We start from the raw sequence: 18,239 nt of genomic DNA on the forward strand, positions 1-18,239 counted from the left end.
AAATATATATTTATATTAAAAGAAATATTTTAATACCATATATTATAATTAAATATTTTAATTTTGTTATTTTAAAAAATATGTAATTAAAATATTAAGTAATAATAATTAGTAATTAAATGATAAAAAGTATGAAATATACTTCAAATTATTTCTTTTTATCGATATTTGAATTTCGATATCAATTTCGATACCTCGCATATGCAATTGTTTAATATGATCAAATACTAGAGTAAAGAGTATTGCTTCATTTTTATGTCAAATTGTCAGTTACTCATAAAATTACGACGGATTTTCTTAGGTAATGTTATATAAAATAAAGTAAGCATAAGAAATTTCATAGTCTAACACGAGCGCCGGAAGCTTCAAAATGATTGCGGTAACGGGTGCAAACTACTAAATTCTTTCATCATTAATAAAAAAAAACGAAAGTCTTGAAATATTTTTTCATAAAATTAATATTTGGATTGATCGTAATAAAATATTTAAGTATTAACTATAAAAGTGCTCGATCATTGTATAAACGAAAAATCTATCATTCTAATCAGCTATATAAAGGAAATGAATTTAGGCGCGTTAAATTAAAGTTGTCTAAAAGACCGTAAGATGTCAAGTCGATCGGTACCGCGAGCGAACAAAAGAACAGGATTGGTCGCTTCGAAAGTAGTGCCAGACATGTGTTTCGTTTCCCGCCTCGTGGGTTGTTATTGTGTGGGGGCTCCGCCAGTCCGGTGAGTCGAGTGTAGAGAGCATAGGGCCTAGGCCAGAATCGAACCGCCGTTGGGTTGGCTCCTCGGTACGGTGGTGGCTCTGTCCGACTAGTGACCGACCGTGGTCCGTCCGTCATATTCCGGGTTTGAAAGCAAGGTTGCGACTAGTTGTTGCGACGCAGGAAGGTGTAGTGATCTGTGTACAGAGCTACGAACGGGTCTGCCGGCCATGGAGAAGCGGATAGAACTCGAAAAACGGGGAAGAAACCCCGGTGAAGTAAGCCGAACCCCATTTATTTTATTATATTGCTTTGCTCGACACGAGACGATACCGCGGGTTGTTGCGTGCTTGGTGTTCTATCGTGTGCAGGTTTGAGAGCGAGTGTAGAGAGAATCGTGTTCCCTCGCGCGACACCGACACCACGCACTCGCTCTGCGGCACGCCACTGGCTACTCGAAGACGCACGAGAACTCGGATTTCTTGACGGCGACCGCGTGGCTTCGACGATTTATCGGACAAGAAGACGTGTTCTCGATGCCGACACGAGATGCTATGATTGCCACAAGAGTAACAGGCATGGCGTGGTTCGCTTAAATGGCCTGTCTCCTTGATTTTTCATTACTTCGTCTCGACATGACGCATTTTTTTCTATTGTTTCCCTTTTTATTTTCTTTTTATTATTTAGAATTTGTACTCTGTTATCGTGTGTGTTTTCTTACCAGATCGGCGGAAAACTCGAAGAAACCGATCCAGTTAAGAACATTGCCAGGCCAGTTGTATCCTATTAGCTGGAAAACTAAGAAACTCGAGATCCGATTGGTTGACTGAATTCAACGAATAGTTGATCAACCAATCGTTTATCAAGTTTTCCTAAGTTTTTCTAGCATATGAAGCTTTCTACTGAATTACAAAGTGTCCCTTATCGCGCCGCAGATGTTATTACGTTTATAGAGAAAACACCATACAACCCACAGTTAAATACATTTGAACTTGAATTATTTCATTTACTACAAAATATATAGTATTATATATACTACATCTTGCTGATTTGTGATGTAATACATCGTAGAATCAGCGTCGTTGGCATAGAAAGTAAAACATGTTTAATCAATGGAGATATTACTCTTTGTAATGGCTGATTTTTTCTGTACGAATTTCAATCAATTTAATGAATTAGTGAAATAATATATTTATATAATATTATATAAATTATATAAATTTATATAAATATTATTTATTATTATTATATTTATAAATATTAAATATTTAAATATGTTGTAAATTCATTTTTATTTTTATAATATAATTTACAATACTAATAATTACTAAACTTTTTCTAAATCTCTAAATTATTTCATAATAAACTTTTATGCAAATTTATATATTACTTATATTGCTTAAATTTTTTTCTTTAAATTGAAATAATTAAAGGAAAACAGTCAAGTAAAAAGATTTTTTTAATAAATTTTTAATAAATTAATAAATTAGTAACTTTTTATATTAATTTTATAGAAAAATTTTAATGTAATATTATATAAAAATCATTTTTCAAAATATAAAAAAGAATTAAACAGAACATTTTTTAATATAAATATTTTTAATATATAGTAATTTTATAATATATAGTATAATATATTATAAAATATAGTAAGTTTATAAAAGATTCATTATAAAGATATTTTTAGAAATATATAAAAATAATATTTCAAAAAGTTTTAGTACTAATATTTGTATTCGCTATATTAATTAAAAATTATAAAAATTAAATTTTTTTGAGAATCAAATAATTTCAAACATAATCATTTCTCATTTAAATGCCGTGTTATACGCAAGTCGTGTGATCAAATTATAGCGTGGCGTGGCTGTCTCTAGGAGTCCCTCTTTTTAAACTACCGTGCATCGTATGTGTGTTCCTATTAACAGGAGCAACCACATCTTAACAGATTGTCTACAAGGTGTTTTCATTTATAAGAAGACTTCATTTTAAATACATATAGCTATTAAAATATTTTTCTCATTGTTTTTCGTTGATTTTATGTACAACGCAATAACGAAGTACAAAAAGGCTTTGACAAGATGGTGCCCCTTTCGAACAAGTTTTGAAACATATGCAATCTCATATACATCTGCTGACAAGTTACAGTTGCTTACATATAAAGTATTATGTCAGAAGTTAACAGTCCTTTGACCGCGATTTTCGGTATTCTAAGAACGTTAAATCCATCAAGGTCAAATGAAAACTTGAACTTGAAAGAATTTATGGGACAATAAGATCTGAAGATCGTAATTTTATCTCGTATTTCATTTCTTTGTTACATATACATATAAATTGATTTATTATTTTTATGAAAACATTGTAATTAAGTGACATATGATACAATATTTAAATATAATTACAAAATTTAATTCTCTTTCTATTTATAAATTATTGTGTAAAAATTAAAAGATATGCTTATTATGTACAATTTGATATAAAAAAGCAACAAATTATTATTCTTATTTTATGCTAGAAATCATTTAATGATAAACATTCTTTTACGTCTTAATATAGATCTTAGCATACGTAAAAATATAATTGTGCTCGTGTGTAATAATTAATGTTGTGATATTTTTTTTCAACTTATATTTTATATGGTTTAAATATTTTTTTCACAAATAGCATAAGTATATTATGTAAATCGACTACCAGCGGGAAGAGTTGTGTGTACCATGAGGTGCTGCCATGAGATGCGCGTGCGAGTGAACGTCGCCATTGTTTTCCGGTGCGCGCGGGTGTATTCTTATTGACAATTAAATTTCGCTACATCTTTTAGGATAGCTTATGTTCTAAAGTTATTTTCGCTCATTATAATGTATATAATTGATGCTGAATTGATCATAAGATTTCTCATATATCTAATCTATGACTGTGTCTTATGGCGTGTTACTGATCACTGTGCAGCCATCTTGGACGAGTCCACTCTGTCACCAACTGACACGCGTACGTTTCGAAGCAATAAGAAAATCAAAATAATCATTTTTCACATTTTTATCTTATATAATGAATTTTATTATTTTAATTGAATCACATTCAACACTATCATTTAGATTCTTTTGATACATTAATATAAAATATATATGCGTGGGCGTTTGCATCACGTAAACCACCGGCGTTGCGATGCAGTTCATTCAGCAGTGCCGTAGCTACTACTTCATAAACTATTGTATATAAAGCTACAATATTATACAGTAGCATGTTTTATTAATATGAAAAATTATATTATATTATCTTATTATTATTATTTTAAAATTGAAAATATTTTTTATATATTATTTTTAAATATTATTTAAATATATTTTTAAATATTAAAATTAATATTATTAAATATTTTTTATTAATAATTTTAAATAGATATGTTAAAAAAATAAATAGTAAATTATTATTATATAAAAATATATAATTTTATTTAATATTATAATATTATTTATTTATTAATATAATATAATTATTTATTAATCTAATATTAATATAAAATATTTATTATATAGAATAATTTTTTAAATTCTATTTTGAAAAAATATTTATTTCTAAATTATTTTTTTTATTTCTAAATTATCTTTATCTCATTTCAATTTATATATCTATTATGAATATTATATCTATACGAATCTGTTATACCTATTCTATAAAATGCATATATAATAAAAGTAGATTTTTTATTTTCATTTATTTAATGTTAAATTTAAGTGAAATATTTCCTTCTATCCATCTCTTATTATCAGTTAACTTGTAGTTGTCATTGATCCGCTCCTATAAGCCACGGCAACTTCTCATAAACGCTTCCACTACGATCAGTGCAACGCACGACGCAACCAATCAGCCGGCCGGTCGGAATGTCGGGCAGTGAATCTAAGATAAGGACATGTGACGACTTCGAGGCTTCGTGTGAAAGCGGTTTGTCGCCACTAAAATTTGCTACGCATCAATTTATTCGGCTTAAATCAAAATTTTATGAAATAGCAATTAACAAATTAATTTTTTAATTTATTATGTAAAATTTTTTCAAATCATTAAAAAAGTAAATAATATAGCGTAATTATATTTTTAATATTTGATTTCAAATAATATTTAATTTCAAACAAAATGAATTGTATAGAAATTCATTTTAACTTATGATAAGTTGAGATAAAATGAATTTCGATAACATTAGAACTTGAGACTGCTCGGATTCGCTTCTGTCGCGTGCCACAGTCAGTACTTATCGCTTGCCGGCTTTTCTGATGCCGCTAAACAAGACGCGTCGTGCACTCTACTACCATCACCCCTGTATCCCGAACACCCCTTCACACTTCTCTCCCCTGTTTCTCCTGTCTCCTTTCTATCTCCCCTCTCTCTCACCTTTCTCTTTCTCCGATCAATAAAATAGCCCATCTCCCGCGAAAGCTTATCGTTCGTTTGAATTTTAGCGATTATTATCACCTTTTTCACCTATATCACTAAGTTTTCATTCACATCTTTATTGTAGTCAGCTTATATAATTAAAAATGCAATAGTATTATTCACAAATAATTCTTTTAATCAAAATGTTTCATGATTTTCGAAAATCTTTATTCAAATCATTAAAATTTAAATAATTAATGCAGAAACAATATATTTAGAAATTGATTATTTTTAATTAAAAAAGATTTTAATTTTGGTTTTTAAATTTTATTTTTATGTACTTTTATTTCTAATATTGTATATAAAATTATATTTATTGTAAAACATGATTACTTATGTTTGGTTTTAATAAATGAAAGTAGTTTTTATCTATTTTGTATAATTGAATAAAATGTGATTTATTATTTTTATAAAATGTGTAATTATTTTAAAATTAAAAATTAGAATATTAAAAATATTAGAAAAAAAATTTAATTGTTGTTTATATAAAAATTATTATTTTTTCAGATCAAAGAACTTGTTCTTGACAATTGCAGAAGTACACATATAGTTGGTCTAACAGATGAATTTGTTGCATTAGAATCACTAAGTCTCATTAATGTGGGTCTTACCAGTCTAAAAGGCTTTCCAAGACTATCAAGTCTTAAAAAGGTAAACAAATATATCAATAAAATTTAAAAAAATATGAAATATATTTTGTGTAATTATTTTTTGATTATTATATATTATATTGTATATATATTATATATTATATATATAATACTTAAATATATACTATTTAATTACTATTTTAATTACTATTTAATTATTACTATATAATATTTTAGTTTATATTTTAATATTTTATGAATGCAATATAAAATTTTATAAAAGACTCATTAAAATAATGTTAAACTATTCTTATTATTTTGCATAGTTGGAACTTAGCGACAACAGAATTTCTGGAGGTTTAAATCTTCTTCAATCAAGTCCCAAATTAACTCATCTTAATCTTAGTGGAAACAAGATCAAAGATCTTGATACACTTCAACCTTTAGTAAGTTCTATTATTTTTAATATATATTATATGTATATTTTTGTTTTAAGTGTTAAATGTAAGTTAAGTATTAATAATTTTTTTGTAGAAAGAGTTTAAGAATTTGAAAAATCTTGATCTTTTTAACAATGAAGTGACAAACTTGGACAATTATAGAGAGAAAGTTTTTAGCCTTATTCCCAGTCTTCGATGTCTTGATGGGTATGTAATTTAAAAGAAATGTATATGTTTCATTTATTTAATTCATTAATATTTTTCTATATTTTGTATATATTAAAATATAAATTTTTAAATATTTTGTTATATATACAACAGATTTGACACAGATGATTGTGAAGTAGATGATAGTGAAGGGGAAGATGATGAAGTAAATGGAAATGAAGATGGAGATGGTGATGCCAATGAAGAAGATAGTGAGGAAGGTTAGTTAGAAATTCACAATTAAAAATATTTATCAAAATAAAATGATACATTTTTAACTATAAATATAAAATTTTTAGTTTCAGATGAAGAGGATGAAGAAGATTTTGATGATGGTGGTGTAGGATTAGAAGCTGTATACAAAGATGGTCTTGAAGTAAGTCATCATGTTATAAATTTTATTATAACGATATTAAAAATAATTATATTATTGTAATATTAAAAATAATAGTATTGTTCACATTTAATAAATTATTTATTAATTATTAAATTATTTATTATATTATAAATTTCATGAATTTGTATTTATTTAATTCATATAACAGGATGAAAGTGATGAAGATGATTTTCTTTGTGATGAAGAAGAAGAAGAGGATGACGATGATAATGAAGATGATGAACAAGATGAAGAAGAAGGTAAATAAATTTATAAATATGTTTGAATTAAAATATATCTATTGTGATCTAAAAAATATTTTATATAACTATATTTTTTTATTTTAAAACATAATTTCTAATGTTATTTATAAAAAAGATCAGATTAATTAATTAAGAATCAAAAGAATCGTAATACTATCGATTTTATTATATAGTTCTATTGCCTTTTATAGAATCGTCTCCCGCTAGAGGTAAGAAGAGAAAACATGAAGACGGTGGAGATTCAGGGAATTAGAACCATAAAGAGCAGGCTTCTGATACTGTTGAATGAGTGTAAAATTCATATAAATAATAATAATTGAGATGTGACCATCTGGGAATCAAATTAATTGACCGACCAATGACAGACTACAGTTAGTGGTGTGAATATATCATTAAATCATTGACTGACAAATTGTCTGTGGGATAACAAAAAAATACCATTGAAGAGGAATGTGAATGAAAATGAAAAAGAGGATAATGATGGCATAAAATAGGACTGCATTCCAGCTGGACACAGCGCGTTTTAGTTATACTAACGATATTTTATATAGAGTATATAGTTAGAATATTAGTGGTGTTGCATAGTGGGTGAAAGATCAGATATTGAAAGACTCGGAAAAAAGCAACAGTGAAGTTTTACACTTGAAGGAGCATATTTGTCTGTTAGCTCCAGTCGGCCAAAGGCTGGTCACGCTGGAATGCAGTCATCGTTAATCAGTACTAAGGTTACATAAGTTACATTTTAAATACATTATTATTGTACCATGAATAAGTATAGAGTAAATGAGGAACAACTTTTGTACAGGTTTACACCATACATTGAGGTGCATTATGCCTCTGTGATTTTTGGGACAGAAAATAAAGAGATAAATATATGTTGCTCATATATTGAGCTTATATCTATGAAAGATGTATTAAGATAGGAATTTACATCATAAGAATGAAAAAATAAAAGAAGTTTCGTTTGTTAGAATAATAATATTTGAAATGTATAATTGATATGAAAAAAAAAAAAAAAAACAAATCAGTTTAACACATAAAAAGTATTTTAGTATTTTCAATTTCATTATTTTGATATAAGTTAAAAAGTTTTAATATTTCAAGAAATCTTGAACGAAACTGCGAAATAATATAAGAATACACAATTGATATTGTGGTACTTTTTGTAATTTTTTATAAATTTTAAGTTCCAAATGTTTATGTGTATAATGGCAATATGCCATGCATAACATGGCTGTTAAGATTACTGTTATTTACTTTTGGGCATTCCATATTTTATGTGTTATGCTCTATAATATAACAAATTCATTTGATTAGTAAAATTATTGTAATATTTTCCTGTACCAAATTATAAATATTCATCTATAACAGTTAGATGTTTTTATATCACTAAATCGTACGATTTTATACGATAACAATAGAATTACTTGTTGCATTTGTATCGTTTATACATAACAACAAGTTTAAATATTTGGAACATAATATTAAATAAAAAGAAAAAAAATCAAAATTGCTATAAATCATAATTACCTTTAATTTCTGTCTCTGAAGTTACCATAGCGCTGACACATCTCGTGATGATTGAAGTGCGAAGTTAATGGATAATGATCATTAATATTATTATTAATATTAAATTACAATTATGATTTGAAAAAACAAATATTTACACTTGCGCTTTCGCACTTTTGAATTATATTTAAAAAAAAGTCAGAAACGCAAAATTTAGATTAGAATGGAAAGACAAAATCTCGAGAAATAGGCGCAAAAATAAAAGATGGATCAGTCAATGTAGTTAATGGTGAGACTGTGGTAAATAGTTACTGGACGGACTACCAATTAACTACGTGATCGTGAGAATGGATGGGAGTGAAATAGCGAGTGAGAGTGCAAGAGAGGATCGGTTTTATAAGAAAAAAATTATGGTAGAGTCGAGGATCTGGCGCCTCTTTGTCGCCAGTTTGGTTATGGCCTTATCCAATTTTTCCAAGACTAAAGCAAATTTATATTAGGTACAATGAGTATATGACATGTACAGGTCCAATCTGTAAATTTCCAATCTGCAATTTGTAATTGCGGCTCGCGCGGATGTCATATTAAAAGTTAAATTATAAATAATTAAAAAATTAAATTATAAATAATTAAACATTCCGCGCGTCCCGCGACACATACACTTTTGTCAATTGCAATTTTGGATAGACCATTTATGTAAGGGAATCTATCACCTTCTATTATCAGAACTATTACATCTCTGTATTGTCTGTCTGTTCCGTTGTTAAAGTGGATTTTTATCATAACGTTTGTTTATTTCGAACAATCCTCATCAAAATAAGAAAAAATAATTTATTAATAAAATCATTTACAAATCAAGGATTATGTGTGATTATATATATTATTATCCTTTTTTTTCACTTTTTAATATTCATATATATATGAAGTTATTATATTCATGATTTTAATTACAATTTTTAATATTCTACAAACTAAAAAATTCTATTAATTATATTTTGTTTTATACAAACTAATGTTTTATGATCTAAATCATTAAAAATTCATATTTATAATTAGCAATTGAATTATAATCAAGTAACTTGATTATGTGAATATTAAAAGTATTCGTACAGTAATTAATTTCAACAAAAATATAGACAAAATTTCATTTATTAACATAATTTCAATAAATAAATATATATTCTTGTAGAAATTATAAATATTATAAATATAGAATAATTTGCAAAAAGAAAAATGAAAAATGTGAAATATACATATACATGTATATATATATATAATATATATATATATATGTGTGTGTGTGTGGTGTGTGTGTATAATATTAATTAACAATATATTTGATATACTTAATAAATATTTAAAAAATTGCACAAATATATGCACAATTATTCATATAGTCATACTTCATTATTCATAAATATTATAATTTGAAAATATAAAAAAAATATAAACTTATTTAACAATAAAACAAAAATACATAAGTATGCAATAAAATTTTATAGTTTAATTTATTTAGATGAAAATAAATTTGAGATATTTTAATGTTACAATACTTATATTATTATAATATTTTGAAACCTCATTGTTTTATTCAATCGTATTTGTAAATTGTAATATTAATAATTTCTTGTTTAATCTTCTTATTTATGTAATATCTTTTATAAATTATTTTACTATGATATATTTGATTTAATACAAAATTGGCATATAATATTAGTTAATAAATAGTTTATTTTTTAGTATTCAAATTATTTTTGAATTATTTTTATTAATGGAGAAATAATAAAATTACTATGTTTACTAATTTTTTACTCTTTGCATTATTAAGATCTTTGCATTGTTAAGATTTTTGATAATTCATAATTATCTCATTTTACATCTCTTTATAACACGTGATATTTTAAATAAATTTTTGTTTTCATGTTCATGTTCAAATTATAATATTTATATCATATATTAATGAAAGATGATTATACAAATACCAATTATATATTTACTAATTGTATATTTTTATTATTTTATATTATGTATATGATTATATAAATTACATTTAATAATAAAAATAAAATATATATATTAATATTTTAATAATAAATATAAATATTGCAATTTTTTTTTATAAATCATTTTGTAATTCTAAGAATACATATAGAATACATATATTTATTGAAATTATGTTAATAAATAACGAATTTTTTATACTCAACATTATATTTAACTATATATGAATTAAATTATATCTTTTAATATTTTGTTTAAAAGATGGATTTAAAAATTAAAGAAATTGTTTTGAAATTTCTTTTTCTTTAAATGTTAATTATAACTGAAAATTATTTTAAATTATGAATTTTAAAAAATTTTTCAAAATCAGTTTAAGCGAATTTTAATATAATCTATTTTTTTTTTTATTTATTTACTGTTATTGTCATCTTTACTCTACTATATCGATAGGTAAAATATTTACGAGTGTGTACAGTGCTGCCAGTAGGCACTGCTTTGTAAAAGTGATAATCCAACCTCGGCGCGCAGTTTCGTGTCGAGTCTTCAGTGTTTCTCCGCGCTTCCGTTCGTGCGTTTTGGTTGTGATTCGTTGTGAAAGAGAGTCGGTTAAGCTTAGAAGTTGAAATTGTGTTTTGCGGAGAGAAGTTATAAGTCATCGCCTTTCGAATAATTTGAAGAAAATGGCTGAAAGTAAGGGTGCATTGATTGCGAAGACAGTGCAAAAACATGCAGGCAGAGCAAAAGAGAAGGTAAGTACCACGAAAAGACATATACATATTTGTAACAGGTTTCTTCAAAAAGCATGTCAGTCGTTCATACGTTCGGAACGAATTTGTTTTTTTACAAATCATCTAAATTTTACACTTATAATTATATATTCTATATTTCTGTATGATCCAATAAATAAATGTTATCATTTAAATATCTTAATATATAGTCTCATAACCCTTCAGGTAATTTGCTTTTTTCATATAAGATTATGAATGGTAAAATTTGACATATCACAATAGTTGTTATTGACAACTGTTCTAAGAGATCATATTCGATTTTGCGAATAAGTCGGTAATTCGTTAGATTTTTTTTTTACTTTTATAAAGATGACTTATATAAGCGGTACACATGTATCACTTGTGTAGCAAAGTTTCATTTAAAATGACAATTATGCAACTCTTGGACCTGGTTCAGTGTAATAATGCATATATTAAATAGAGATGTATCTTCAATGCTAGTTACTAGCATATCCCTAAATGAAATAATTGTGAACCCTAGATTATCACGTGGTATGAATTTTTCACTATCTGTCAAATATTTGATTTCTATTTATTATATTCTATTTAATTTCTTTAAAATATAATTTCTTTAAAATAAATTGTAATTTTCTCAAAAAAATATTTTAATTTCTTTAGAATTTTCGTTTAAACTTAAATTATTTTTTATACATCAATGCAACAATTTATTAGGATATTAATAGTAAATTACAATGCAAATCATAAAATTATACAAAATTGATTGACATATAATTTAATGTGATTATGATATATATACTTCATTATACATACATATATGTGTGTGTATGTGTGTGTGCGCGCGCGCGCGCGTGTGTGTATACATTAAATTTTTTTATACATATTCACTGCAATTTGATTTTTTTTTCAATGTTTTATTATGTAATAGCGCTTAACAGGTGCATGTATATTTTACTTTTGAAGAGAAAAAAAAATGACACATCATTTCGTTTATATTTGTATTACCTACATAATAGTTGACTACGTAATATATTATAATATATGACATTTGTACTAATTTTAATGAATTAGAATGTGTTACTCAAACCATACTTTTCGATTTTCGAATTTGTATCAATTATGATCAAGATAATTATAAATATATTCAAACAATAGAAATTTTAAATATGTAAAATTATTTTTAATATAGTAATAATTATTTTTATCAAATTTTATCATTCAAATTTTTTATTTAAGTTTTATAAATATATATTTTATATTTAAAATTTAAAGAAAGTTTATCAATATTCGTACAAGTTTTATTAAACGCACTACGATTAATTATTTTGAATCAATAATTCATACCATATCCTAAAAATATTTTTGAAATTAATTACAATAACTTAACAACAATAAATAAATTATAGTATTATTAATTTTTATATAATTAAAATATGTTTAAATATATAATTAATATGTAGAAAATTATTTAAAATATTAAATTTAAATTATTTGAAATTATTTAAAATTATTTAAAATAGACATGTTTGACGATAAATATATGTTAAACAATATAAGATATTAACAAAATAGAATTTTTTCAAAATATTAATAATTTTATTATTTATTATATTTTTTTTTATTATATATTTATAATTATAATTATTTTATTATCATAATTTGCATTATAATATACAATAACATTTTTTTTAATGATAAATTAATATCATTCATCTAAAAATATTAATTTGCAGACTGAAAATGATTATTTTACATTACAAAAAATAATAATTAGATTGCGGATTTTCATACATTTATGGAAATTTTAAATGAACAAAAATATATATAATACACATGTGATACAAAACATTCAAAGTAAAGTATATATTATAATATATATTATTATATTATATATTATTAATATATATTATATTATAATATATATATATATATATATATATATATATATATATTTCATTGGTGAAACATATTACAATATTTATTTAACAATATTTAACAATATTTATTTAAGTTCCATTTTCATAATCAAGAAGATCTCAATTTATGATAAACATCCGTAGTTCAGTAATAATTGAATTTTTTTTTTTCGTCTTTATTATTTAAACGTAATATTTTTATTCAAAATATGATTCTTTATACTATTTAACTATCATACGAAAAAAACATATTTATTTATTAAGATATATAAAATATGAACATATATATTTTTTGCATAAAAATCTGCAATCTATTCATTAGCATTATATTGGGTTAAAATATATAACAAAATTTATAATAAAATAATAACAACATTTCTCATTTTATTTCAAAATCATAAAAAAATGAGTCATCGCGTAGAGTACAAAAGTAAAAGAATCAAAGATATTTTTCTCTCAAAATACAAGAAACTACATTTCTCTTCTATTTTGATTTTCAGTAAAGGAAAACACGATAGTCTGTGCAATATACCGTAAGATCGTTTAATTCGTAGGTGTTTCCAAGTTGCTTTCTTGATGGTGGTTATACAGACTTATCTGGTAGAACCGGTCTAAGGTATTGCTATGCTAGAGTTACCACTCTCGTCCAAACGAACGAATAGTTTCAAATTGAAGAAAATAAATAAAATCAAACATCCAATTGAAAACTTACAATTTAAAAACCTATGGTACTCAATGTATTTTCTGACTGCCTTTGAATATCTATAATTAAAAGAACGGTGCAATATCTTTGATTCAATTAAACATGATTAACATGATTAATTTTTTTAACATATGGAATGAAATTGAAATGGATTAATGATGAATTGTTAATTAATACAATAAATTTTAAATAAAAAGATTTTATTAACAATAGAAAAGGGAATTATTTTTGTCAATTGTTTAAGGTGTATTTAATAATTTAATGTCTTTAAATATTTATCTGAAAATTATATATATCTAATATATATCTTTTTTTATATTAATTATAAATATATATATCTTATATATATCTTTTTTTATATTAATTATAAATATAAATTATTTAACGTTCTATTACAATTGTTGAATAAATATAATATTATTCCTTTTAAAACCACATTATGCATTTGCATTAAGCAATTTTTGATCAAATAAATAGATCAAACTCGAATTGTTTTACAATGTAAATTAAATTTCAATTAGATGAAATAAACGATTGAAATTGTGTAACTTAGCTAATGTAAATCCAGTATAAAAAAAAATTAGTCAGAAATTTCATTGCTAATCCTTATTAAAAAAAAAAAAATTTTTTTTAATTTTTTAATCATGAATAAAAGAAGTTATATAGGTCAATTTAGTTAGTATATAGTGCAGTCAATTTTTGCAAAAGGAAAGTTAATTATTAATTCGAGACTGAATTTGACATACTTTCGAAATGAGAGTTGTACCAATGTAACGTGACATTGACATGACCTAAAAAATTTAAACAATTATAATTAAAAATTTATAATAATTTGTAACATTTTAACTCCTCGTAAATCTTGCGTTACAAGAATTTCGTAAAGATTGTCGAGGATTGGAATTCTAAGTGAATTCTAAAAAAAAAAAAAGGTTTGATGAAATGTCTGGTTTGAAAATGTGTTATCTCCCGCTTTTAGATAACGAGCTGTCAAATGGTTCTAAAGTAGCTCTTCAAGGTATTCTGCGTGAAACCCTTCTAAGACTTTTGACTAGCTCTTCGAGCAAGTTCCGTGAGCTTCTCGTTATATCTTTTTACATATGAATTTTAATAATTTCAAATTATCCAAATATTTGATTAAAATCATCTATAATATGACTTGCACTTATATATAATCTAAGAAAATTCACTCCTACAGATTATAATGTTAATCATCTCGATATTTCGAGCGACTTATATGTTTTTTCATATGATAAAATATATATATATATATATAAACCGAATCAATTGTAAAGATCTGCAAAAACATTCGCGCGTGAAAAAATTCCCCAAATCACTTGAGGCGAGGAAAGCCAGTGTTTCTATGTACTAGAGAAACTAAAAACCATTAAGATAGCAAAAGATCTCGTGCCTTTTCTCGTATCGTATAACTGCAGCGTATCGAGCTGCGGTATCGTGCATTTATATCGGAATTTACGTTCGCATTTGCCTGACTGCTGGTGAAACCGAAAGTATTCCTCTGTGATCGAGCTTAGAAATGAAAGTGTCGTATGATCACTCTGTAAATTGGTGAAATTCGTGTGCTTGATTGTTTTTCTTCTTTTATATGAATTTTAAATTATTGTTGGATAATTATTTCTTAATTAAAAATTAGAAGAATGTAAATAAGATTATTTATTATTGAATAATATATTTTTTTTGCTTAGATTGAATCTTAACTTTTCAGAGTCCAGTACTAAAACACACGTATACATAAACATGACGTGTTTTCAAATTTCTTGAGGATAAATCCATGATTTGTTAGAGATGTTTCTATTCTACGTTAACATTTTCTTTTTTCTTGGATAAGTAAACGATGATTTTTGCATCTTGGGCTGTGATTTTTTTCTTAAATGATAATAATTAAAACGTACAGAATTGTACGAAAATTATATATATATCATTGATGTTACAACAATTCTCTTTATTTGATTATTCAAATAATTGATTGATCAGAGGATGAATTTACATATTTTTAAATTAGCGTATTTAACATATTTTCTGGAATTTAAAAATTTTTTTTCTCAATAATAAACATTTATATTTAAAAATTGTTTAATTTTTAATCTGCATAAATTTGTTTCTCAATTAGTTCTATTGTATAAAAAAAAACGCACAGGATTGTATCATAATTTTACAAAAAAAAAAGATTAGAAAATAATAAATTTAATGAAATATTAGATATTTCGTTGTATTTTATTTCAAGTTTAATTTTGTTCTACATTTGTTATACATGAGTCATCATTTGAATATTTATAGTTGAATGTCATTTCCATTTTTTATTCAAGATTACTAGAATAAAAGATATTTCTCACATAATTTTATTATCTAAAATACCGATCTATCTTGTAATTCTTTTAGATTTATATCATTGGTAAAATAAAGGATTTTATATAAAATAAATTGTTTTTTTTTTTTTTTTCGCTAACTGAAAGTATTATAGATGATATCAAAATTTTTCTGTATTGTATTGTACACTTTGTACACTTTGTTTTCTGATCATACCTTGAAAACGTGGAATAATGAGTTATTGAAAAGATTTGCACAACACTGTACAGATTAGAGTAAACATTCAAAGAGATTTTTACTGAAATAAAATTCAAGATAAAAAGTAGCTTATTTATAATGTTAGCCGAGCTCGTGTATCAAATTGAATAAATTTTACTATAAATAATTAATTGATACAAAGATCTAAAATTATATTCATTCGATAATTTATAGATAATATTTTTTTAATATTTTCCATATATGATGAACAGAATATCGATAACTTAGAGAGGAAAAAATAATAATACATTGAAAATATAGAAAAATATTTAATATTTTTAAAAAAATTAAATTTGAAAATTTTTCTAATACAATGAATTATGGAAACGTAATTATTCTATATGTAAAAATAACAAAAAAAAATAGAGTAAAATTTTATCATTTATTGTCGAGAAAATCGAGATTAAATATATACTGTCAAAAGATATTTAATTAAATGAATTTAATTTCGAAAAATAGCGAAACAATTTTATTCTATATTTATATTTTATTATATTATTATATTCTATATTTATAAAATAACTACCAAGTGATTCATTTGTATCAAATCGGGATTGATTTATTTTGATGTAAAATTAAACTTTCTTTTCTTGTTGTACTGTTAACACCTTTCTTTAATAAGAGAAATCTATTGTTTAATTTCGTATGAAAATTTCGTACTAATCGATCAAAAAAAAAAAAAAGAGGAAGATAAGAATATTCAAAACTATTGATAATTTCATAATTTATGATAAAATTTGTAATAATACCTTTTAAAAACTACATTAAGTCATCCAGTTAAGCATTAGAAATTCATAACGTTTCAAAAACGTTATTAGACACTTAGCAACAACTAGTTAATAATTAAGACATGCTATATTTGAATAATTGGTCACAACATTTATTATTTAATCGAACAAATATTCGTCAAAATTGATATAAATATAAATAAAATTTAAAATCACCAAAATTATCATATAAATTTTATTTCGCGAATTCATTAATAATAAATATTTTTCTTTTCACATCTGCGAGCAAGTTAATCGTCTAAGATCTTTCCTAGAAGCAGTTTCAGTTAGAAAAATTAAGGAGAGTGATGAAGGTGATTTCGAATCGTGAAAGTAAACATAATGGATTGCATCGAACTTTCTCTGTCTTCTTCGTTCTTTTATTCAACAGTTTTGCCGTTCTTCTTTGGACAGCCGTATCACCGTGCGATGATTCTGCTTGTTTCAACCGATCGTGCACCGAGAAAATCGCATGAAAGTGTGGAGACGGAAGTCCTCGATGCTCATAGTCTCCCTAGGCTACGATTTCTATCGTGTCAACTTCGCCTACCAGTTACTATTCTCGTCTCCGTGTCCCGGACGCTTTTGCTCCGTGACTGTCGGCAAATATATCTACGAGCTTCTAGCTTTCGAGAGATACCGCGCCTCTCCCTTCGCGGTTATATCCCAATTTCCGTGAAACGTAAGCCGCAAGGCGGACGATGTACTGTGTTTTAGGATGGAACGTTTTTAGGAAAACGTGCATTTAATTAATTTTTAAGCGATGATGAGAGCGTTTTAATCCTTTTTTGAAAATGTGCTTAATTATTTTTGAGCGAATATTAATCGACGGAAACAGAGGAAATGTATCGTAGAATTGAAATAAATTGTGACAGAATGATAAATTTTTCCAGTTGTTTTGTTTTTTTAGAAATAGAAAAATTTTATTATTTAAAAAATTCGTGAAGAAGAAAACTTGAAATTTTATTAAATGTTTGAATATTGATGGTTTTCTTTGCAGTTATTCC

At 25.0% G+C, this 18,239-nt stretch overlaps 2 protein-coding genes across 5 annotated transcripts in view; both read left to right on the forward strand.

Moving 5' to 3' along the window:
- Window positions 1-261: 261 nt before the first annotated feature.
- LOC122719094 (acidic leucine-rich nuclear phosphoprotein 32 family member A) lies at window positions 262-8,068 on the forward strand. Of its 2 annotated transcripts, none has more exons than XM_043944651.1 (8): window positions 262-987; window positions 5,639-5,782; window positions 6,048-6,167; window positions 6,256-6,368; window positions 6,483-6,589; window positions 6,668-6,744; window positions 6,914-7,004; window positions 7,199-8,068. In XM_043944651.1, exons 1-8 carry the CDS (start codon window positions 940-942, stop codon window positions 7,258-7,260), a joined length of 762 nt encoding a protein of 253 aa, XP_043800586.1. In that variant the 5' UTR covers window positions 262-939; the 3' UTR covers window positions 7,261-8,068. The 2 variants fall into 2 exon arrangements, with proteins under 2 accessions (XP_043800586.1, XP_043800585.1); XM_043944650.1 differs by lacking the exon at window positions 262-987 and adding an exon at window positions 3,135-3,691.
- A 3,006-nt stretch (window positions 8,069-11,074) lies between these two features.
- The window catches only part of LOC122719027 (amphiphysin), a 68,692-nt gene continuing 61,527 nt past the window's right edge, over window positions 11,075-18,239 (forward strand). For 2 of the 3 annotated variants that reach the window (XM_043944531.1, XM_043944528.1), the window contains exon 1: window positions 11,077-11,266. In XM_043944531.1, coding sequence (XP_043800466.1) covers window positions 11,198-11,266 — 69 coding nt within the window. In that variant the 5' untranslated portion in view covers window positions 11,077-11,197. Of the gene's footprint in view, window positions 11,267-18,239 lie in introns of all 3 variants that reach the window. The other variant, XM_043944530.1, reaches the window with a different exon arrangement.

The sequence above is a fragment of the Apis laboriosa genome, unplaced genomic scaffold (assembly GCF_014066325.1).
Source record: "Apis laboriosa isolate Shangri-la unplaced genomic scaffold, ASM1406632v1 scaffold69_cov144, whole genome shotgun sequence".
In the NCBI taxonomy this organism is placed as follows: Eukaryota; Metazoa; Arthropoda; class Insecta; order Hymenoptera; family Apidae; genus Apis; species Apis laboriosa.

Bases quoted from the DNA above. Each gene is read 5' to 3' on its own strand.
- LOC122719094 (XM_043944650.1), top strand. From the start codon at position 3,614: ATGACTGTGTCTTATGGCGTGTTACTGATCACTGTGCAGCCATCTTGG. The intron at 6,168-6,255 runs GTAAGTTCTATT...ATTTTTTTGTAG, and splicing joins TTGATACACTTCAACCTTTA to AAAGAGTTTAAGAATTTGAA. The intron at 7,005-7,198 runs GTAAATAAATTT...TGCCTTTTATAG, and splicing joins TGAACAAGATGAAGAAGAAG to AATCGTCTCCCGCTAGAGGT.